This window comes from Schistocerca nitens, chromosome 5, assembly GCF_023898315.1.
Source record: "Schistocerca nitens isolate TAMUIC-IGC-003100 chromosome 5, iqSchNite1.1, whole genome shotgun sequence".
Classification (NCBI taxonomy): Eukaryota; Metazoa; Arthropoda; class Insecta; order Orthoptera; family Acrididae; genus Schistocerca; species Schistocerca nitens.
In genome coordinates, this window is record NC_064618.1 from 456,020,968 (window position 1) to 456,045,767 (window position 24,800).

The 24,800-nt window shown below is 37.6% G+C and overlaps 1 protein-coding gene across 1 annotated transcript in view; it reads left to right on the top strand.

Moving 5' to 3' along the window:
* LOC126260008 (adenylate cyclase type 2-like) overlaps nt 1-23,576 on the top strand; it is a 516,154-nt gene extending 492,578 nt beyond the window's left edge. Inside the window, exons 19-22 of the mRNA XM_049957168.1 lie at nt 10,321-10,502; nt 10,934-11,162; nt 11,295-11,419; nt 21,242-23,576. Of these exons, the coding sequence (XP_049813125.1) occupies nt 10,321-10,502; nt 10,934-11,162; nt 11,295-11,419; nt 21,242-21,595 (890 nt within the window). The 3' untranslated portion in view covers nt 21,596-23,576. The remainder of the gene's footprint in view (nt 1-10,320; nt 10,503-10,933; nt 11,163-11,294; nt 11,420-21,241) is intronic.
* Nucleotides 23,577-24,800: the final 1,224 nt, after the last annotated feature.

Below are 24,800 nucleotides of genomic sequence, written 5' to 3' on the forward strand. Positions count from 1 at the left end.
CGGCCATCAACATGTTCAGCTGTTCGCGAACAGTGGCCAGCTCCTCCTGCGTCTGTACACAGCAGTCACACATCCTATCCATCCTAAGAAATCAATTTACTGTAGAGAGTTAATCAACTTTTAACTAGACTGCTAATTCACTGAAGGCGGCTGATTGTTGACTAAACTGTGGTTGCTAGACATTTCTTGTAGAAAACAATGAAAATAGCACTAACTGTCTCTGGACTGTATTGAAAACAAACACTAGCACTACTGGCACTATGGTTGACTAAAGGGACTCTCTCTGACAGTATTCAAAACAAACACGAAATCTATGGAACTCTGTTACTAGGACTCGACAATTAAAGCTTCCTCAAAGCAAAAACACACCTAGAACCTTGCCTTTTGTTCCAATGTATGTAACAACTGAGCAATCCGGGTGTGACACAATTCAAACACACAATTTCACCTGTGCCATTACTTCTCTCCTACTTTCCGGATGTCACAGAAGCTCTCTTGTATACCCTTTGGGACTAGCACTCCTTGAAAGTAGAAGAGAGGTACAAATAGAAGCAAAACTATGAGGATAAATCATGTGTCCTACCTGAATAGTTTGATCAGTAAGAGCACTGCTGGATTCAAATCCCAATTCAGCACATAGTTTCAATTTGCTAGGAAGTCTCAAAGTAGTGCACACTCTGCTGTAGAGTGAAAGATTCTTTGTTCCTGGGGGTTTATTTTATTTTATTTTGTTTTCAACAAAATGATGGATTTTTTTAGTGGCTGAACTGTTCCCTTTGAAAAAAAAGCTATGTTTGAATGACTCTTCTTTAAGCTTAGTTGGTAGTGATATCATCTGACCTATTATCTGCAACCAAACATGAAACCTCAATGGACCAACAGTCTCGACATTTAAATTTCCCATCACATTTCTCAAATATTTATTCAAGAAGTCTCACTACAAGCATTAAAAGCATCACATCATTATAACCCACTTCTCAAGAGTTCTTGTATGCCTTTTAGAAAAACATATAAACTTTTTAATATCTTAATTACACATGTCACTTTTAATATGACTCATCCTGTCATCCTGATTACTTCACTTGAATGAATGAATTAACAGCATTAAGTCTAAGTCAGTATTCATTATTTCCAGCATAAACAGTGAAAGATCTATGTCATTACTAGCCAGCTTCTCCCCCCCCCCCCCCCCCCCCAATGAAACATGGACCTTGCAGTTGATGGGGTGGCTTGCGTACCTCAGCAATACAAATAGCCATACCGGAGGTGAACCACAATGGAGGGGTACCACTGAGAGGCCATACAAACATGTGATTCTTGAAGAGGGGCAGCAGTCCTTTCAGTAGTTGCAGAGGCAACAGTCCAAATTATTGAGGGATCTAGCCTTGTAACATCGACCAAAACAGTCTTTCTGTGCAGTTACTGCAAATGGCTGTAAGCAACAGGAAACTACAGCTGTAATTTTTCCCAAAGACATATAGCTCTAATGTATGGTTAAATGGGTAAAATGTTCCAGAGGTAAAATAATCCCCCACTCTGATCTCTGGGTGAGGAGTACTCAGGAGTATGTCGTCATCAGAAGAAAAAAACTGACCTTCTATGGGTTGGAATGTGGAATGTTAGATCCCTCAATGGAACAGGTAGGTTAGAAAATTTAAAAAGGGAAATAGAGAGGTTGAAGTTAGATACAGTGGGAATTAGTGAAGTTTGGTGGCACGAGGAACAGGACTTCTGGTCAGGTGAATACAGGGTTCTACTCGTAAATACAAAATCAAATAGGGTAATGCAGGAGTGGGAAAATAGGAATGCAGGTAAATGACTCTGAGCACTATGGGACTTAACATCTATGGTCATCAGTCCCTTAGAACTTAGAACTACTGAAACCTAACTAAACTAAGGACATCACACAACACCCAGTCATCACGAGGCAGAGAAAATCCCTGAGCCCACTGGGAATCGAACCCGGGAACCCGGGCGCCGGATGCGAGAATGCTACCGCACGACCACGAGCTGCGGACAATGCAGGTAAGCTCCTATGAGCAGCATAGTGAACAAATTATCATAGCCAAGATAGACATGAAGCCCACACTTACTGCAGTAATACAAGTTTACATGCCAACTAGCTCCACACATGGTGAAGTGATTGAAGAAATGTAAGATGAGAAAAATAAATTATTCAGGCAGTTAGAGGAGATAAAAATTTAATTGTGATGGGGGACTGGAATTCAATAGTAGGAAAAAGAAGAGAAGGAAAAGAAGGAAAAATAGTAGGTGAATAAGGACTGGGGAAAGGAATGAAAGAGGAAGGTGCCTGGTAAAATTTTGCACAGAGCATAATTTAATTGTCACTAACACTTGGTTTAAGAATCTTAAAAAAAAGGCTGTATACATGGAAGAGACCTGGAGACACCGGAAGGTTTCAGATTGATTATACAATGGTATGACAGAGATTTAGGAAATGTTAAATTGTAAGACATTTCTGGGGGCAGATGTGGACTCCGAGCACAATTTATTGGTTATCAACAGAAGATCAGAACTGGAGAAATTGGAAAAAGATGGGAAATTAAGAAGATGGGACCTGGATAAGTTGAAAGAAGCAGGTGTTTCTGAGAGTTTCAGAGGGAGCATTAGAAACACTTAACTAGAACAGCGAAAAGAATACAGCAGAACATGAATGGGTAGCTTTAAGAGATGTAATGGAGAAGGCAGCAGAGGATCAAATAGGTAAAAAGACAAGGCCTAGTAAAACTCCTTGCCTAACACTAGAGATATTGAATTTAATTGATGAACAGAGATAATTTAAAAATGCCGCAAATGAAGCAGGTAAAAGGCAACACAGACATTTAACAAAGTGAGACTGACACAAGTGCAAAATTGCTAAGCAGCAAGCTACTTAGAAGCATATTTCATCATTGGAAAGATGCATACTGCCTACAGTAAAATTAGAGAGACCTCTGGGGAAAGAGAAACAGCTGTATGTAAGAGAACCAGCTGTATGTACATCAAGAGGTCATATGGTAAACTAGTCCTAAGCAAGAACGGAAAGCTCAAAGGTGGAAGGAGTATATAGAGGGTCTATGCAATGAAGATGAATCTGAAAGCAATATTATAGAAAGGGAATGGACGCGGATGAATATGAGATAGGAGATACAATACTGTGAGAATAGTTTGACATAGCTCTGAAAGATCTAGGGAGTAGACGATATTCTGTCAGAACTACTGATGGCCTTGGGAGAACCTACCATAACGAAACTATTCCATCCAGCGTGCAAGATGTATGAGACAGGCAAAATACTCTCAGACTTCAAGAAGAATGTAGTAATTCCAACTAGACAGAAAGAAGATGCTGACAGGTGTGAAAATTATTGAATGATCAGTTTCATAAGTCATGGTTGCAAAATATTAACATAGATTCTTTACAGAAGAATGGAAAAACTGGTAAAATCCGATCTCGGGGAAGATCAGTTTATATTACTTAGAAATGTTGGAACATGAGGCAGTACTGACCCTGTGACTTATCTTAGAAGACAGGTTAAGGAAACACAAACTACATGTATAGCATTTATAGACTTAGAGAAAGCTTTTGACACCTGTACAGAAATCCGACAGCAGTTATAAGAGTCGAGGGGCATGACAGGGAGGCAGTGGTTGAAAAGGGAGTGAGATAGGGTTGTAGCCTATCCCTGATATTATTCAATATGTACATTGAACGGGCAGTAAAGGAAACCAAAGAAAATTTTGGAGTAGGAATTTAAGTTCAGGGATAGGAAAAAAAAACTTCGAGGTTTGCCGATGACATTGTATTTCTGTCAGAGACAACAAGGGACTTGGAAGAGAAGTTGAGCACAATGGACAGTGTCTTGAATGGAGGATATAAGACAAATATCAACAAAAGCAACACAAGGGTAATGAAATGTGGTAAAATTAAATCAGATGCCACTACGGGAATCAGATTAGGAAATGAGATACTTAAAGTGGTATATGATTTTTCTATTTGGGCAGCAAAATAACTGATGACAGGTGAAGCAGAGAGAATATAAAATGTAGACTGGCAATGGCAGGAAAAACATTTCTGAAGAAGAGAAATTTGTTAGCACCAAATATATATTTAAGTGTTAGGAAACCTTCTCTGAATGTATTTGTCTGAAGTGTCGCCATGTATGGAAGTTAAACATGGATGATAAGCAGTTTAGACAAAAAGAGAATAGAAGCTGTCAAAATGTGATGCTACAGAGGAATTCTGAAGATTACATGGGTAGATCATGTGACTAATGAGGAAGTATTGAATAGAACTGGGGAGGCAAGAAATGTGTGGCAAAACTTGATCAAAAGAAGGGATCAGTTGACAGGACACATTCTGAGACATCAAAGGATCACCAATTTAGTGCTGGAGGGAAGCGTGGGAGGTAAAAATCATTGAAGGAGACCAAGAAATGAAACAGTAAGAAGATTCAGAGAGATGTAGGTTGCAGTAGTTATTTGGAGATGAAGAAGCTCGCACAGGATAGAGTGGCATGGAGAGCTGCATCAAACCAGTCTTCGGACTGAAGACCACAACAACAACATCCAGATTCTGTACAATGAGCTTTTAATGGAAATGTGTGAATCTGACTTACTTACCCTGACCCAAGGGAGAATCATGTCACACTGCTTATTAATAGGGACTAGTCTTATGTAATCACTGAGACTTTCATAGCCACTTGATAGACATATCACCTGGCAGCGGGTGTTTGAGGTATTTTAACCGATGGCTCTTTGACTGATAATCTGACATCTAACCATCATAAGTATTGGACACTCGCAACTAATTATCCTCTGTTTCTCAACTTCAGTACTCCATGAACAATAAAGGATAATTCTTTGAGAACACCAGTAACTTATGCTGGCAAAATATCAGATTACTTATCAAACAGCCATCACACACAAACAAGAGAGGATAATTCTTTGAGGATTCCTGCCAGTTGCAAACAGCTATTGGTCAAAATACCTAAACAGCTGCCAGCAGGCAATATGTCAACTAGTCTGCATGGTATGTCGCACTGCTTTGAGAGTCTGTTGTATTAGCTTTATTGGTAAACAGCTGCCGGAAATGTCAACTAGTCTGCATGGTATGTCGCACTGCTTTGAGAGTCTGTTGTATTAGCTTTATTGGTGGCTTATGTTCTAATGTTGATACAGTAATAAGAAACTTCAGCTATAAGACGCTATCATTTCTGCGAATTAGCCCATGATGGTCCACAGCAAAATTTAAAAATGTATGCTGCATGCACACACAAGGGTCTGTTTATGTAAGTCCATGACAAAACTTATTTACAATGTTTCCCAAACCAATGAACACAAAATGATATAATTAATGGTCCACATAAATGTTAATGCATCAGCTGCCACCTTTTCCTATACATGAGTAAATTTCGATATCTCTACCTGATTAGTTATCACTGTAAGCCCTTCCTCTCCTCATTTATTTTCTGACACACTTTCAACTTTGAAGACTTGCTCAAAATTCTTTTCCTAGCCAGTCTTCTATTTTCGTAATGATTGTCTATAATAGATAAAATACATTATATATTGTTACCAATTTCCCAAGGATAAACGGAACAGATTGTACAAAAGAACTGTGACCCCTTACTAAAGTAGCATGGTCCTGTGTACTGAATCATCTGCAAGGTCAGGTGATGACGATGATGATGATGATGATGAGGTCCCATACTCCGAGGAGCATAGGGGACGATGTGGGAGACCCGCACCACTGTACTAGGCAAGGTCCTAGTGGAGGTGGTTTGCCATTGCATTCCTCCAACCGTAATGGGGATGAATGATGATTATGATGAAGACGACACAACAACCAGTCATCTTCAGGCAGGAAAAATCCCTGACCCCACTGGGAATCAAACCCGGGACCCCATGCGTGGGAAACGAGAACACTACTGCAAAACCACGAGCCGTGGACCTCTAAGATCAGATATGTCATACCAATACAGACCACCAGAATAATGAAGCATTTTGGCCTTTAGTATCCAAAATGTTATTGATCTCAGTGTTTAGATCTTGGTATTTTGGACTGTTCCACTGCATTTTATCATCAGTATTGCATTACATAGGACTTAAGTATTACTCAAGACTTACTGCAGAAGGGCTCTGCCATTAGTATTGTCTTAAGTGTGCAGTTGTGTTTCTTGTGAAGAGCTGTGGTATTAAAGAATTTTATTAATAAATATCTTTTGATAAATTATTTTCCATTAGATATGCTGTCTAATACTCTATGGACACTTTTGTGAAGTCACATCCCTTGAATTTGATAAATATAATCTATAAAATATTTTTACCATCACTTTGACATTTCTTGCTTGTGGGCCAGTTTTATATGGCAGTTATGTGAGTATTCAAATTTTGCTATCAAATTTCCCACTTTAGTCACACAGGGTTTCCATAAGCTTCCCAAAGTGAAGATCCCTGATTTCCAGACAATTTCTGAGATCTGAAGGGCAAGAATAAATCATGGAAATCTGCTGATTCCCATCACACACTAATGGACCTGGTGTGTGAGCAGATCAGGCAGACTAGATCCAATGGGTTTGACCTGCACATTAGTGAGAAATGATGGGCCTCAGATTGGCAGGCTTGATGTGTCAGATGTATCCACAGAACTGGCCCACCACGGAAATACATTCAGCTGTGGGTAGCTATTCATACCCACAGTCGCGAGGCACTAAAAGTGTGTTGATGAATTGAGACCATGATGATCAGTCCTTGCAATAGATAATTCGTGCGAATACACTGAGTTCCAGACAAACTACTCCTCATGCCTCCATGCCTCTCTCCGATGAGGTGCTCAGCTAACGACAAGTGCTGGTGATGGTACTGACTGCAAGCTGAGGGGAGCAGTGGGGAGAGGAGAAGTGGCAGGAAGAGTGGAGTAGGGAAGGGGGTGCACGACACCCAGCAGCTACTCAGTTGCACCCAGCCAAAGAGAATGCATGGCATCTCCTAAACAAACTTGGTGAAATTCTCATTTCCTTGTACAGCATGGAAATGCGTAAACAATCAATGAAAATAAATCATCAGCATCTTGATGTTGTGTCAACTTGTCTTTCTCTCTGTGTAGGAGAACATCTTTCCCCTTTCACTAACATGGCTGCATCTTTGTGTCTATTTCATAGTCATAAATTTGTGTCTCATTTCCTGTCATTATGTTGTTCAAAATGTTTTCAGTGGCAGTTAAATTTTCAAGCATTTTCTGAATGAAAGTGGCCTTTTTTTCAATTTGTCCAGTAGCAACTGAGGGTTAATTTTTGCAGTGATGTGATTCATGTGAAGTCTGTCCATTACAACTATTAGATATGATGCTTGGTTCACTAAGAATCTATAACAACTCTTGGCACTCTGTACAGATCATATAGTCTTCCCCCAATGCTTTCTGAATCCATTTGAACATTTCTGTACTTTACAACCCATAGTAGAGAATTGCTCATTATTTCACAAGATCAGTTTCTTCATTCCTTCATCGCTCCTCCCCCTCCCAAATATATTTGGTTCTTAAGACGATCGATTGCATGGTAGAGGAGAAATCTAGGCCATTCAATCATGTTTCAGATCATATCCAAGTATCCGTACAATTTTCATGGGCTAATGATGTCACAAGTATATAAAAAATTATTTCAGCATTGGTGTTAATGAACATGCAGTGATAACTGACAATTCTGTCTGTATCGGGACCTGAACCGAGATTTCCTGATTAGAGTGGTTCATGTTAACAATTGGGCAATGTGAACATAGGCACAGGCCTTACTAAAACTTTCACTGTCATTGTTTCCACATACGATTTCCAGACACTACTAACAGAGATTCTCCCAAGGGGTATGTGAAAAAAGCATCACTGGGGAAAAGAAATTGGTAAAGGACCATGGCTTACACTGCCACAAGGAACAGATACAAAATGAATTAAATGGATTGAGAATGAGATAAACGGATCTATGAGTATGAAATTGAAGATGTTATGAAGTTACTCATAAATGATATCTCAATGGGAGGAGTATGAGTGACAATGAAAGTGTGAGCCATGTCTGGAAGCATGCTCAACTAACCTAATGGTAAAGACAACTCCTTTCCATATGCATAAAACCTAAATTCAGGTTCCAGCCTGGTATGAATTTTCAGTTGTCACTACACACTCATTACTTTGCAAATTCAACATATCTCAGTAGTTGTCACTGATATTATTTCATGTCACTGCACTTGATTAATTTCATTGTTATCAATCCATGCATTCCATTTCAGGGCTTTTAATTCATTTATGTGTCAGAGACTATTAAAAGTTTGAATCGGGCCTGTAGGCATGCTCACATAGTCTAAAAGGTAAGCTGACTGGATGCAATAAACAGGAAATCTGGGTTTGTGTCCTGGTGTGTTACGAATTCCTGAAAAGACTTTTAATCAGGAAATTGTTAGGTAAATAAAGATCAGAACATGCAAAAAGATTACTGAGGATGCTGGTTTCATAGGTATCCAAAGACGAGAGGAAGAGATTTAGGATGGCATCAAACCAATAAAAAGAAGATTTGTTTTGGGAAGGGAGTCTTTTTATTAGACAATGTTTGTGTTCATTAATTGCCGGTCCAGCATATCTGAACAATTTGCACTGGTTACATCAAAAGCAAAAGTCTTAGCCAGTTTGCACTAATATCATTTCATGTAACTGGATCTTAACTGATTTCATCCCCATTGATCTATGCATTTAGTGAATTTAATTAATTTCATTATACTGCTGGGAAACAAATACATGAACAACTATTGATAACAAATATCGATATGGAATTGAGGAAAATCTTTGTGAAATTATATGAACAGTGTACATTACTATAACAAAAACAACCAAAGGCCATCAGAAAAGTAGAGAAGAAATTGATATATCGAAGTATAGTGATACAGAGGGATGTTAAAACTAATGTGAAGATACAAAATGTCAGGTGAAGTACTTAAAAGAATAAGAATTGAAAAGTCTCCAGACTACTCTTACCAAAAGTAAGAACAATTAGTGGTGCATGTGCAAAGACATCTATGAAAGGCTAACTTCATTCTGAAAAGACTTTTAATCAGGAAATTGTTAGGTAAATAAAGATCAGAACATGCAAAAAGATTACTGAGGATGCTGGTTTCATAGGTATCCAAAGACGAGAGGAAGAGATTTAGGATGGCATCAAACCAATAAAAAGAAGATTTGTTTTGGGAAGGGAGTCTTTTTATTAGACAATGTTTGTGTTCATTAATTGCCGGTCCAGCATATCTGAACAATTTGCACTGGTTATATCAAAAGCAAAAGTCTTAGCCAGTTTGCACTAATATCATTTCATGTAACTGGATCTTAACTGATTTCATCCCCATTGATCTATGCATTTAGTGAATTTAATTAATTTCATTATACTGCTGGGAAACAAATACATGAACAACTATTGATAACAAATATCGATATGGAATTGAGGAAAATCTTTGTGAAATTATATGAACAGTGTACATTACTATAACAAAAACAACCAAAGGCCATTAGAAAAGTAGAGAAGAAATTGAATATATCGAAGTATAGTGATACAGAGGGATGTTAAAACTAATGTGAAGATACAAAATGTCAGGTGACGTACTTAAAAGAATAAGAATTGAAAAGTCTCCAGACTACTCTTACCAAAAGTAAGAACAATTAGTGGTGCATGTGCAAAGACATCTATGAAAGGCTAACTTCATTCTGAAAAGACTTTTAATCAGGAAATTGTTAGGTAAATAAAGATCAGAACATGCAAAAAGATTACTGAGGATGCTGGTTTCATAGGTATCCAAAGACGAGAGGAAGAGATTTAGGATGGCATCAAACCAATAAAAAGAAGATTTGTTTTGGGAAGGGAGTCGTTTTATTAGACAGTGTTTGTGTTCACTGTACATTTCAGAATACAGACACTTGAAACAGGAAGAACCCTAAGTTCTCTAAACAGTTGGCTGTTTTTGAAGTCTGAATACATGTCTACAAGGTTTTTTTCCCAATTTCTCAATGGCATATTCCATAGTTTATTGAATGTAAGTATGCAAAGATGGATTTTGTTTTCCATTAGTTTGACTTTCCTTCCTTATATTTTTTTCCACTTGGGCTTGTACTCACAGTCTCCCCCCCTTACATTATTTTGTCTAGTGTACTGGGAAGCTTTTCCTCAATTTTGAAAAAAATATTCCAATTTGATAGCTTCTTTAATTTCATCTTTTATTTATTTTTATCAGTGTCTGTTGCCTCTTGGTAGCAGAAAAATTTCATTTGTATACATATAATTTTTTTTATAGCTGAGCTCTACCTGAACATAGAAAGGACCTCTGATGAACTGTATCATGAAGAATATGACTCAGTAGCTGTCTTGTTTGCTACTGTTACTGATTACACTCTTTTTGACTTTGATCATCCTGAAAACAGCAATGAACTAGTTAGCCTACGAGTACTCAACGAAATCATATGTGACTTTGACAAGGTGAGTTACTGACTTTATCTTCAATTTGTACCAGTAATCAAATCTTGAAAAATTCAAGCAGAAGGAGAAACAAATGGAGGTCACTGATTTGTGTGAATGGAAAACCAAGTTCTTTTTCTCTTTGAAAAATGTTCATAAATCATAGTGTGGAAAACAGAAACTTTTTCCATATTAACAAGAAAATTGTGTACGTAAGCATGCAGCAGATTGTTCGATTTCTTAAGCCAACTATTAATATTTCACATGTTCTTTCACCATCCCACTGCTTTTACATAAACTTCAGATGAGAAATTATTTTAAATGTCTGTTAAACAGTGTCATCATTGGATTCACTAAACATTATAACACTGATTACTAATACATAATGTGAAACCAATTGTGCATATTTATGGAACTACCAAATAACAGGTGTTTATTTTATTATAATGCAGCTACTCTTTGAACCAAGTTTTCTGCGTGTTGAGAAAATAAAAGTAGTTGGCTGGACTTATATGGCTGCTTGTGGCTTGGATCCTGGACGCAGGGACTCAACAACTTCCATTAGCAGGCAAACATTCCCCCAACATGTTGTGTATGTGCTTGCTCATTTTGCAACAAGGATGATGGCTGCACTAGAAAAAATAAATGCCGAAGGTCAACAGTCATATAGGCTGAGAGTGGGTAAGTGTCCAAATTCAATAGTAGTTATGATGAACATGATGATAAGAAGTCATGCAAGGTTTTTTACCTTCCTATTCATATACTCTCCTCACATTTACATTATTGTATGGTTTATGAACTCATCATTTTTAGGCATTTCACATGGTCCAATTACTGCTGGGGTTATTGGAGCACAGAAACCTCTGTACGATATATGGGGCGATGCCGTTAATATGGCGTCAAGGATGGATTCAACTGGAGAAGCTGGGAAAATCCAGGTGAGTTAATACTTACTTTAACATATCATTACAATTAGTATGAATACTGTAGCTTATCATATAGTTTACATTATTTTGCATGCATCAAATTGTACTTGCCAACCTATAACTGCATAAATTGCAATTACAGGTAAATAGTAATACATTGCTGTAAGATAAGTGGGAGCTATGCCTTGAAAGCAATGGCTTTCCACATTACATGATAATATAATAATTAAATATGTTATTTAAGCATTTCTGTAAAAGAAAATTGTTAATTCTGAATATAAATGCAAGTGTTGTGGTTTACATTTTCTGCATATGTCAAAATGTGTATCCCTGACAGTAATGGCATAAATCATAATTACAGATAAACAGTAAATCACTATTGTAAGTGAAGTAGTGGCTCTATTTCAAAAACGAAGACAAAGTGGGAGCTATCATTTGAAAGCAATGGCTTTTTACATTACATTATAATATATTAAACAATTATGTTAGCCCGCATCTCGTGGTCGTGCGGTAGCGTTCTCGCTTCCTACGCCCGGGTTCCCGGGTTCGATTCCCGGCGGGGTCAGGGATTTTCTCTGCCTCGTGATGGCTGGGTGTTGTGTGCTGTCCTTAGGTTAGTTAGGTTTAAGTAGTTCTAAGTTCTAGGGGACTTATGACCACAGCAGTTGAGTCCCATAGTGCTCAGAGCCATTTTTGACAATTATGTTATTTAAGCATTTCTGGAAAACAAAAATTCATTAATGTATAAATAAATTTAAGTCTTACAAAGTCTTTTCCGAAGCTATTTGTCTGAACTGTAGCCTTGTTGTAAGTGAAATGAGGGCAATAGCAATTCACACAAGAGGTGGATAGAAGCTTTGGAAATGTGGTGCTACAAAAAAATGCTGAAGATAACTAATGAGGAACTATCAAATATCAATAAGGAGAAAAGAACTGTATGGCACAGTTTGATTAAAAGAAGGGGTCATTTGACTGGATGCATTCTGAGATGTCAAGGAGTTGTCAATTTGATGATGGAAGTGTGTAGACAGATACCAAGAGATTTATCCAGGATAGACTAGTGTGGAGAACTGCATCAAACCATTCTTTGGACTAAATGACATCACTACCACCACCAACAACAATAACAACAACAAGAATAAAGGAGAGGAGACAAAGGCATAGAAAACTCAGTGAAAAGAAAACAAGAGGCAGGTACTAACAGAAAAATCAGTGATGATTAGGCCATGCAGATGAAAGGAATATAGGATGTACTGTGGAATTTTTATATAAGGCTTTATAATATATATTTTTTGTTTATTTGTACCTATTCAACTGCTGGAAGCATTAATACTGAACACAGATGACACTATATAATAATATTTTAGTGGGGTGCATTCTTTTAGTTATTATAGTCCCCTTCAATGAATTCTTAAAATTTTTCTGTAAAGTCAAAGTCGATGGTTGGTACAAGGCTGCTCTATGTACAAGACATGGTAGTTATGTAGTTTATGACTGGAGTAATTTGTCAAATCTAGTAGGGAAGGAAAATCATCAACAAAGTTAGATTCTGTAGCCTCCTACAAACCACTAATATGCAATGCTAAGACTTAATAACAAGAGCAGAAGTGGATTTCAGTTATAAATTAGACATATCAAATCAATTTTAATTTAAGTCTCACCACATATGTCAAGTGAGACATTTATTCCTCATCCACAATGTATTCACAATCAATCAGAATTGACAAGACGGCATACTCAAGCCAGAATTGTTTTTCACACCTCACAAGGGAACCTCCCCATCGCACCCCCCTCAGATTTAGTTATAAGCTGGCACAGTGGATAGGCCTTGAAAAGCTGAACACACATCAATCGAGAAAACAGGAAGAAGTTGTGTGGAACTATGAAAAAAATAAGCAAAATATACAAACTGAGTAGTCCATGCACAGATAAGCAACATCACGGCAAGTGTGTGTCCAGGAGCGCCGTGGTTAGCGTGAGCAGCTGCGGAACGAGAGGTCCGGGGTTCAAATCTTCCCTCGAGTGAAAAGTTTTATTTTTTATTTTCAGACAATTATTATCTGTCCGTCCGTCCATCCGATGCGAGGTAACTGTGCCGTAGTATGGGGACGCTACACCTAAACGAAAAAATCTGAAAACGTTAAAAACATATGTTTTGACAGAGCACAGGGAAAACTGTGTGACTGTGAAACTGTTGCATTCATTTGTTGTAGTTTATGTGACAAACTCTTATGTTTTCATCACTTTTTTTGGGAGTGATTATCAAATCCACAGGAAAACCTAAATCAGGCAAGATAGAAGAATCTTTTTACCCATTCGCCAAGTGTACAAGTTAGGTGGGTGGACAACATATTCCTGTTATGTGACACACATGGCGTCACCAGTGTCGTATAGAATGTATCAGACGTGCTTTCCTGTGGAGGAATCGGTGGACCTATGACCTTGCGATCAAATGTTTTCCGTTTCCATTGGAGAGGCACGTCCTTTCATCTACTAATCGCACGGTCTTGCGGTGCGGTCGCAAAACACATACACTAAACTTATTACAGTGAACAGAGACATCAATGAACGAACGGACAGATCATAACTTTGTGAAAATAAAAAAGTAAACTTTTCGCTCGAGGGCAGATTTGAACCAAGGACCTCTCGTTCCGCAGCTGCTCACGCTAACCATGGCCCTCCTGGGCTCAGAGTATCCTTGATGTTGCCTACCTTGCGCATTGACTACTCAGTTTGTATATTTTGCTTATTTTTTTTTCATAGTTCCACACAACTTCTTCCTGTTTTCTCGATTGATCTGTGTTCAGTTTTTCAAGGCCTATACACTGTGCCAACTTATGGCTAAATGTGAGGGGGGTGCGATGGGGAGGTTCCCTTGTCAGCACTATATCAATTTTTTATAGAGCTCACTCCAGCAATCTCTTCTTTATTCATGATAATCATACCAGTCACAAATGACAGCCACATGAAAAATACCATGGAGCACAAAAGATACTAAAAACATGTTATCCTACAGACCCTAGCTTTTGAAGTGCTATGTCTTACTGTGATAAAGTAACCGATATGTAAATTACAGTCCTACACAGTGTTAACATATCCTCTTACAAAATATCAGTTTCAAAAGCTGCTTTCATTTATGATTCATCAAGTGATTAATAAAGGCATGTTTCTTTAAACTGACATATATTGCGATCTTCATTTCATGTCACCTAAATTAATCGTGTATAAAGCAGATATAATTATTTACCTTTATCATCATCAATAGCCATCTGAAACCCATTGCCAGAATAAAGCATTCTGGCAGACTTTGTCAAGCATTAGGGTTTACAGCTACTCTGATCAATGTTGCTCTTGCATGTTTTCTACCATCATCTATCCACCTCCCATTTAGTCACCCTCTGAGTCTTTTTCATCTCTCGTAATTTAGTGAAGTTGTTCCTTGGTCTTCTGACAACTCATTTCCTGACTATGTGTTCTGCACGTTTCTATTTCATTTTAGTGCACCCATAATTCCATGTTTCACTCCAGTCTGTTCCTTATCCCCCTTTTTTCTCCTCTCTTTCCTAGAAAATCCCAGTATGCATCTTTCCATTGCGCACTGAGCAATACTGTTTTTGAATGGTTTTTGTGTCCTGCCAGAAGTCAGAGCTGTTAATTCACATTGCACACTGACTGTAACTTTCTGTTTCAGAAAAATTGGAATCTTCATTTCAAAAACTCTATTTGCTTTACCAAAAGCACTCTACATCATTTTTACCCTGGTGTTTATTTCTTTGACTGTCCTTGAGTCATCATTGCTTTCACTGTCTTTGTTTCTGATTCATCTCGTCAACCTAGATACATTTAACAAATCTTTGAATACTTGTATAATTTACTTCTGTTGTTAGTTACTGTGCCATCTGCCATCTACACTGATGAACAGTGATGTCTACCGAACCAAAGTTTCTAAATAAAATAGAAAGAAACATTCCACATTCTACATTCCACATTCTATTCTATTCTATTCTATTCTATTCTATTTACATCATTAATTTGAACCAAACAAAAGTTTCTATTTGATTTCTCACATTCTCTTGAATTTACTAAACAGTTTTTTTAGTTCAACATATTTTGTCACATTTTTATTATTATTTACTGATCTTGCGTCCTCTTCAATAGTTGCCCTGTTTCATTTGAGATACTGGTTCTATGAATACTCTGCCAAACACTTAAGTATGAATTGCAAAGTAATCCTGTATGTGTGGAAGAAGTAACTCTACCTCACCGTTCTGCAACACATGGCTTCATACTTCAGCAAGTGGACCAGCATGTCTATGATGCCTGTGGTGTACAAATCACTACATGCCACATTTCAACTGAGAGCATCTTATATTGTGATGAGGAGCAGGAGCAAATTAAAGCAGCAATCTGTCTTCAGTTTTAGTTGATGATGAGACAAATGTGGTAATTACTTGCTGTGTAATGTTTGGACTCCATTCTAAGCTTTTAGGTGGGAGGTTTTGCAGTGTGATTGGCTCACCCTTGTTTCTCCAGTAATCAGCCAGTCACAGTTTTCTGCAATGCTATTTTAAGTCTTTCCACTGAATTTCTCTTTTTATTATTAGTTTTAGAACTGACAAACCATATGATTTTAATATGTGCTCTGAAGACCTTCCACTTATGCAACCTAAACACATAGTAATCGTCATTATCATCATGATCATCATCATCACCATCATCATACACTTGGTCCTTGCCAAGTGCATTTTATTTTTGTTTTGTACTGACAAAACGTGTTAAGCAAAATCATTTTGTTCCTCTTGGCAAATTCTATTTATGTATCTTCTCTGTTCAATGTATGCTATAAAGTGGTACCATTAAGTTCCTCCTAAAATAACAAACTATAGTGTTACTTGTTAAGATAATACATTGTACAACACTTTTAAATCTTTCTGATTGTAATAGCTCAATTCTACTCACTACTGTAAAACTATCATCAAAAAAGTTGTACCCTTCAGATTATCTCATAGGTAACCTGAATTGTCCTTTATTTCTTTGTTCCTCCGTACAGACAAAAGAAGAAAAGAGGACCAAAAAAGTTCTATAATACACTATGCTAAAATTAATATAGTGTGTTTGGAAATGAAAACAATATTTCCTGGAAGTTACAAAGTGGACACCCAGACAAAGGTTTATACATCTCCCTCTGAAGACAATAATTATACTGTTCTTTAAAACTTCAACACTCGGTAGAATAGCAAATAATGAAATTTTACTTATTGTATGTGTCAGAATAAAACAAAGAATACATAATTAAACTTGCTGGCAATTTGAGGACAGACAGGGTGCAAAATTAAGTTCACAGAGTTGTTACCCCTTGCAGAACTTATGGTTCTAACACAACAGCATCAAGTTCAACTGAGAGTGAATGACAGATATGGATTTGTCATTCCATGCTGCTTCAACTCTATACCACAGCTCTTGGTAACCCATGACCAGATGTTTTCAATGGGTTAGAGACATGGAGAATGTGCTGGCCATAGCAACAGTGTAATACCCTCTGTATAGAGGTAGGGCAGGACATTACGACCAACATGTGGCCTCGTGTTATCTTGTTGAAAGATAGTGTCACAAAAACCTGGAAAAAGGGCACAGCCACAGACTTTACATGTTGGAAATGAAATGGCTGCCATCAAAATTATGAGCTATGCAAACCAGACTTGATTGTGATTATGTAGACTTTCCCAACATAATGACTGATGATACTCCTCTTGGGTATCAAAGAGGATAATTTAGTCGCCTTGAGATGATATTTCAACAGACCAACTGGCCGCCATCTTCAGGTGTGTATGCTGATGCACCATCTTGCCTGAACTGAGTTTCCAAGCAAATCAATGGCACCTTTATACTCTGCAGCCAGCCCGCCATATGTGTGTGAGCACCATCGCTGCTGTTCTCAAGTGCAAAGAACTAGTAGTGCACCAGTGGAAGCAATAGTCAAAATGATATATCACTAGCAGAACATTAACTAAAAGAATCTGCTGGTCAAAATGAAGATCGTTGTAGAATAATATCAGATAAAATCAGATTCTGTGTGTTATGTAAAGGGAAACTTTTATTCGTATTAATAGTATTATCAGATAATTGAATTTAAGTAGATTTCTGTAGAATATATTACCAATAGCGGGAAGCAGGAGTGATAATTTGCATCTCATTATATAGTGTCTTACATCCCTCATTAAGACAGTGTTCTGCCACTGCAGATTTCTCTGGCTGGAGCAAATAAGTGTGATGGTGTTTTCTAGGTCCTGAATAGTACAGACAGTTTAGTGAATATAAGCCATCCCACAATGACAAGGAATTTTGCGAACTCCAGGTTTCCTCAGACACAAGTCATCCTTTAGGAATCGGAGAAGGGCTCTAATCTTAACCAGTGGCATAAATACACTTTTGTTGTCATATCATCTTAAAATTTTTGAAATTTTTGATGAAATTCTCCCATCAAAAGGCAAAAAAAGCAACAGATTGACAAGAATCCTCCGATTGGTTCCCCAGTGGTCCAAACTGAAGAGCATGACATATTTGTTGGTCACTATAACCACTCTGCTTAAAAACAATTTTAAGATGGTCCAATTCCTGTATCAAATTTTCTGTGTTGGTAATGGCATAGGCTCTCTTCAGCAAAGTCTGCAAAATCGTTGTGAGATGGTGTGATGGATGACAGCTGGTTGCATGATGAGAACGGTCAATATACGTATGTTTCTGATATGCACTATGTTCCAAAGTCCCATTGTCATTTTTGTGAACCAAAACATCAAAAAAAAGAAGGTAGGGGTGCGGGGTGTCGATGGGGTCAGGAGGTTGATGGAGTCAGGTGAAAGGTTTTGTAGGGGGCCTAAGGTTCTGAGGATTCCTTGAAGCTCCGCCTGGACATCAGGAATGGGATTACCTTGGCAAACTTTGTATGTAGTGTTGTCTGAAAGCTGACGCAGTCCCTCAACCACATACTCCCGACGATCAAGTACCACGGTCGTGGAACCCTTGTCCGCAGGAAGAATGATGATGGATCGGTCAGCCTTCAGATCACGGATAGCCTGGGCTTCAGCAGTGGTGATGTTGGGAGTGGGATTAAGGTTTTTCAAGATGGATTGAGAGGCAAGGCTGGAAGTGAGAAATTCCTGGAAGGTTTGGAGAGGGTGATTTTGAGGAAGAGGAGGTGGGTCCCGCTGTAACAAAGGACTCTTCCCGTTACCCACCAGGCCTCAACCTCCACTAATTTCAAGTTGCCGCCGCTCATACCTCACCTGTCATTCAACAACATCTTTGCCTCTGTACTTCCGGCTCGACTGACATCTCTGTCCAAATTCTTTGCCTTTACATATGTCTGCTTGTGTCTGTATATTTGCAGATGAATATGTGTGTGTGCACGAGTGTATACCTGTCCTTTTTTCCCCCTAAGGTAAGTCTTTCTGCTCCCGGGATTGGAATGACTCCTTACCCTCTCCCTTAAAACCCACCTCCTTTCGTCTTACCCTCCCCTTTCCTCTTTCCTGATGAAGCAACCTTGTGTTGCAAAAGCTTGAATTTTGTCTGTGTGTTTGTGTTTGTTTATGTGTCTATCAAGATGATGTTGGGAGTGGGATTAAGGTTTTTCAAGATGGATTGAGAGGCAAGGCTGGAAGTGAGAAATTCCTGGAAGGTTTGGAGAGGGTGATTTTGAGGAAGAGGAGGTGGGTCCCGCTGTGACGAAGGACTCTTCCCGTTACCCACCAGGCCTCAACCTCCACTAATTTCAAGTTGCCGCCGCTCATACCTCACCTGTCATTCAACAACATCTTTGTCTCTGTACTTCCGGCTCGACTGACACCTCTGTCCAAATTCTTTGCCTTTACTTTCATTTGGTAAGTTACATCATCTTTGTTTTTAGATATATTTTCCGATGATGTAACTTACCAAACGAAAGCGTTGGTATGTTGATAGACACACAAACAAACACACAAAATTCAAGCTTTCGCAACCCACGGTTGCTTCATCAGGAAAGAGGGAAGGAGAGGGAAAGACAAAAGGATGTGGGTTTTAAGGGAGAGGGTAAGGAGTCATTCCAATCCTGGGAGCGGAAAGACTTACCTTAGGGCAGGGGTGGGCAAACGTTGCACGCGGCTCATGAGCGCACAGCGGTGCACATGTGCTGCTCGCGTGCAATCGTCGACGGGGCAGTGGCGACAGCCGGCAGGTTGCGGCAGAGTAGTGCCAGGCTAAGCTGCGGACGCTGATGCGACACAGTAAAAGTTGTTGGATCTTAGCAGGTTTTGAAAATGTGTGACAGTTGGTGTTTTTTGTAGAATGTCAATGTCACCAATGTATACTATCTTGTGGTGCATGTATTTTACCAACAGGTACTTATTTAGGGAGTCTCCATTTGATCAATAAACTGATTTGTATCAGAGTTTGGGGTGTGATAAATAAACATGAGCACTAACTTTTGTTTTGGAAGTAGCACTACAACAATTTCAAAAAGTTGGTCTTTGCAAAACTGATCAACTTTCTGTGCTACATATTCAATGACAGAGTTTTTATTTACAAAAATTGCAATTCCTCCATGTCTGCTTTTGTTTCTACAGTATGAACTTGCTGACTCAAATCCTTCAGGGATATACAGAGCAGTCTCATCAGGTGTGAGCCAGTGTTCATTTACACAAAAAATGTGGCGTGGGTTTGAAATTAGGAATACATCTATTTTGTTTCTGATTGACTGTACATTTAGATGCAAAATTAAATTCTGTTGTCTGCGAGAACAGGCAAAGAATTTGATACTTCTGTATTTACAGTTTTTGTGGTGCTGACTGGGGCATAATAATTCATAAAAAATCTTCACTACAGCTAGTCACTTTCCTGCATCTGGTAGATGAGCGAGTGAAGATGGGATGTGCCATATTGTCTTGGTTTCTCTAGTGGCATGTTACAATAATGTGGTGCAAGGGTTTTAACATGCACCAGAACTGCAGACATGTACCCGCAAACAAACAAAAAATTATTTCCATTACTTTTTTGTGGTGTTTATTAAAACGATGACTAACATTTGTAGACCACTCCCTGCGTGTTATTGTTATTACACCCTTCCATATAACAAACACTTTCTTCCTCAATGAAGAGTTGCCCAAGAATATTATGCCTTAAGAAATTAGTGAATGATAAAAGGAGAAGTCTGTTAACTTCTTCAAAGGTTCATCTCCTAGGGTCCACTATTATCCATACTGCAAAAATTGCTGAGTTTAGACATTTAGAAGATTTTCAGTCCAGGTCCTTATTAATATATACACCAAAAAATTTGGAACCTTCTGTTTCATTTATTGATTTTCCTTTATGCAGTATATTTAATAATGTGACAGTCCTTTTGCGGAGTGTCAGTTAGTATGAAATATTGTATAAAAACAACATCTGAGTAGTGTAAGACAAAAGCAATGGTACCCCTTTATTAAAGAGCCCAATTTTCTACTAAGTACTGATCTACAAGTGATTCCCTTAATTATCTATGAGAGTAGATCAGCACTACAGTAACTAGTTGCCAGTAAACTTTACAGAGTAACTTGCAGTGGCTATTACTGCCCATAAATGTTTTGTATGACTGATTCCACATTCCTGAAGGAACACAGTGTGACTCAAAAGCAAATTAACAATAAATAAATGAAGGAATCAATCAGTCAAAGAACACCCCAACATGAGTAAAATTTATATTTTATCTGTTTTATACAATGCCTGTTAGCACTTAGAAAATCTACCACATTTAGTAATTAAAGTAAATATGTATTTTGGTACCGCTCTGCAAAGCATATCATGATTAAATTTAATTTTCAGGTCACTGAAAACACTGCAGAAGTGCTTGAAGAGCAAGGTGTATGTTGTCAATATCGAGGGCCCACCTATGTAAAAGGCAAAAACTACATGACAACATACTTTGTTTGCATGGGCGACAACTATGAACTTCTTTTAAAACCAAAGTCTCCCGATATTATTAATGAAGGAATTATGCCAGAAAATGCTCAGAAAGACATAACTAATGTTATTTCAAATAAAGAACTTAATGGTGTAATTAAAAGTGGTGAAACAAATCATATTACGAGCAACTGTATCAACAGAACACAGCACAGTGCAGCTGGTAATAGTGAAAGGACTGAAGAGAGTGAAGAAGAATACAACACATCATTATAGTTTCAGATAGCTGGTGCATACTTCCACAAAAAGAAGTGCTTCAAAACTTCAAAACAAGAATATTAATTGTCAATAAACTGGAGAACATAATTTTTCCAGCATATGTTGAAATCATGCATGTAAATATGTAAAATGTAATGATAACAAGACTGACTGAGTTAAATGCTTTGCATATTAAATCTCAGACCAAAACATATTCCATAGCGAATTAACATTATATGACCTTGACAAGTAGACTGGAGGATTTATCAAGATTTGAAAATTCAGCTAATGCCTGTATAATCTTGATCATTCCTTTACTATTACTATTGTATGCTTATGTTGCCTTGCTTTATATCTTTTAATGAGTAGCTCAGATCCAATGTATTGTGTGCAGCTGTACACACAATGAAACTCTAATGAAATATTTAGATTCACTCTCCTTTGTAACCACTGTTTTCTGAAAATATTGAAATTCAAAATGACATGACATACAAGGTGCTGTGCTTCCAAATGGATCACCAGCTAAGTATTTCATAAGAATGAAACAAGCAACAAAGAAAAGGAACATGAAAATCAGCTTCTATTTCATAATGCAGAGGGACATCATGACAGATGGAAATCTGGTTTCAGTCTCCTTAACAAAATGTTATTATTCTTTTTGTATTTAAACTACACTGATTGTACAAAGTAACAGCTAATTTCCAACAAAATAAACTACCTAATTTCTTGTCAGCATGCCCGTGTGCACATAACATAAAGTATACAGACACACAAGTGCTGACAGTACACAAAAAAATATTTCATTCATCATAAAAATTTATCATAAGAAAATATATGAGTTGAAGTAATCTACTTGTAACATCTCACATTTTTAAATTTATCACCCCACAAAGAATGTTGGCCAATTTCATTTCTATTTTTACTACAATAATAACAAAGCATTGAAGATCTGAGTAATAGATTTTATCCGATTTGTAAATATAGTAAGTGATAATTATGCCATTGTGACAAAACCATAGCTTTATTATTATAGAGTTGTGTAAATCACCATTTCATACACAGCGGTGTAATATATATACTCTGTACATACAGTGATATGTATATTTTATAAATACTTGTTAACTATTGAAGACTGTTTCAACAAACAGAAACTAAGACTATATATAATGTGTCTTGCAATTTGTATTAAGAAGTTTTCCGTGCTAAAGCAAAAAATCTTTACAACTTGTATGAAACAAGGTAATTTTACATACGTTATTTCTTACAAGCCAAACTAGTCATAATGTTTGAAAATTACTTTTTTTCATAAAATGAAGAATTCAGTGTTTTGACATTTGATTTTCTTAAGCAGATTTCTGGTTTCAGCTTTACAGCCACTATCAGGTCATAAAAAAGAATAATAATGTACAGGATGCACAGTCATAAATTGACGTATTTAACAAAATAAACACTGCTTAATCAGCTGGTAAAAGTTACAACGTGGTGCCAGTGGCACTGGTGGAAGGTATGGTTATGAACATCACAGATCTGACAATGGCTGAAGGCAAATATGGTAATCTGTTTAACTAAATCAAAAGTAACCTAGACTATGCATTTTCCAGTTTATTTAGATATTAAGTCACTGGCGTCCTCCAAAGACCTAAGTGACTTCATTTAATGATACTTCTTTCCACTTCCCCTTCTCTAGCAAATCCTTAATTCACAACTAACAACCATTTCAAGTCTTATAATTGACAACCTCAATATATTAATGTACAAATTCCACAGTATTGCATAAGCCATCTATATTCAAACTTTTGTTTTCCATCCTATGTTGACAGTCCTGCTCTTTTGCCCTTCCTGCACAAAATGTGATTCTTGTACAAAGTTTGATATTGTAATAACATCTTACCTCATGAATTAAAACATTTTTTAAATATCTTTTGACAGGCTATGTTGTAATTTATTATATTTATTTTTTGTATTATTGTTGTATTTCATTGTCAATAAACATCTTTTACTTTGGAATAGATGCCAAAAAGAAACAGCAGTGTGAAGTCTGTAATTCTGTTGGAACGACATTTAATACAACCCATGTTTGTTAGATACACGAGTACCTGATATGAAACGTGCAATGCGATTTATGCTTCATTTCCTTTGATAATCATCTAGGAATCTTTACTCCTGTAACTTGGTCATGAGAGATAGTTTGCATTCTGATATTTTATTTTCTCATACATTACTGTTCCAAATCAAAGCATGAAATTTAGCGCAATATCACATCGCAATGTGTAAAACTGTAATGTTTTTTTTACATGCTGAAAAATACTTCATGCAAAAATATATTATGAAACATGAAGGCAAAGAATAGAAACACAAACTACCTGCTGCGATGTGTCGCTATGGTTGTAAATACAGAACAAATCCAATGTAAAGCTCAAATACCACCATTAGAGATCAAAAGGAACCACAATAACTGTTCTTGGATCTTTATTGTCCGAGGGGTTGGTTGTATCTGCTGCTATCTGTTTAATTAATAAGTGTTGCACTCAATTACGTAAGAGTGTCCCCCACCCCAGAAAGAATCTCTGCTCTCATAGACCAACAGCTTTGGCCTATTGCCATAACCTACCCTCCAATAAAAAAAGTCGCCAATCATTTCCTCCACTGATTCTCCACAGTACCTGTTCCTTTACCACACAGCATACTGCTCATCACTGTTGATGGTACCTCCTTCTACACTAACATCTCCAGTGCCCATGGCTTTTTTGCTATTGAACACTGTCTACAACCTCTGTCCTCGTCATCATGACGAACTTTATCTTTACCCACAATTACTTGTACTTTGAAGGTATATCACCTGCGAACAATTCTATGCTACAGCAATGGGCAATAACATGGCACCATCCTATGCTAGGCTATTCATGGGCCAGCAAGAGCAATCCTTTCTTTACTACCCATGATCTCAAACCATCTTATGATGACTTGTTCATGGGCCATCTAGAGAAATCCTTCCTAATCACCCAGAGAACCAAACCCTCCACCTGATCCAAATTCATTGATGACAGCTTCGTTATATGGATGGGCGAGGACACCCGATCCATATTCCTCCAAGACCTCATCACCTTCTCTTCCATTTGCTTCATCTAGTCCTCCTCAACCCAACAGATCACCTTCCTCAATGTTGACCTCCATCTCAAGGATGGCAACACCAATACCTCCATCCATATTAAACCTACAGACT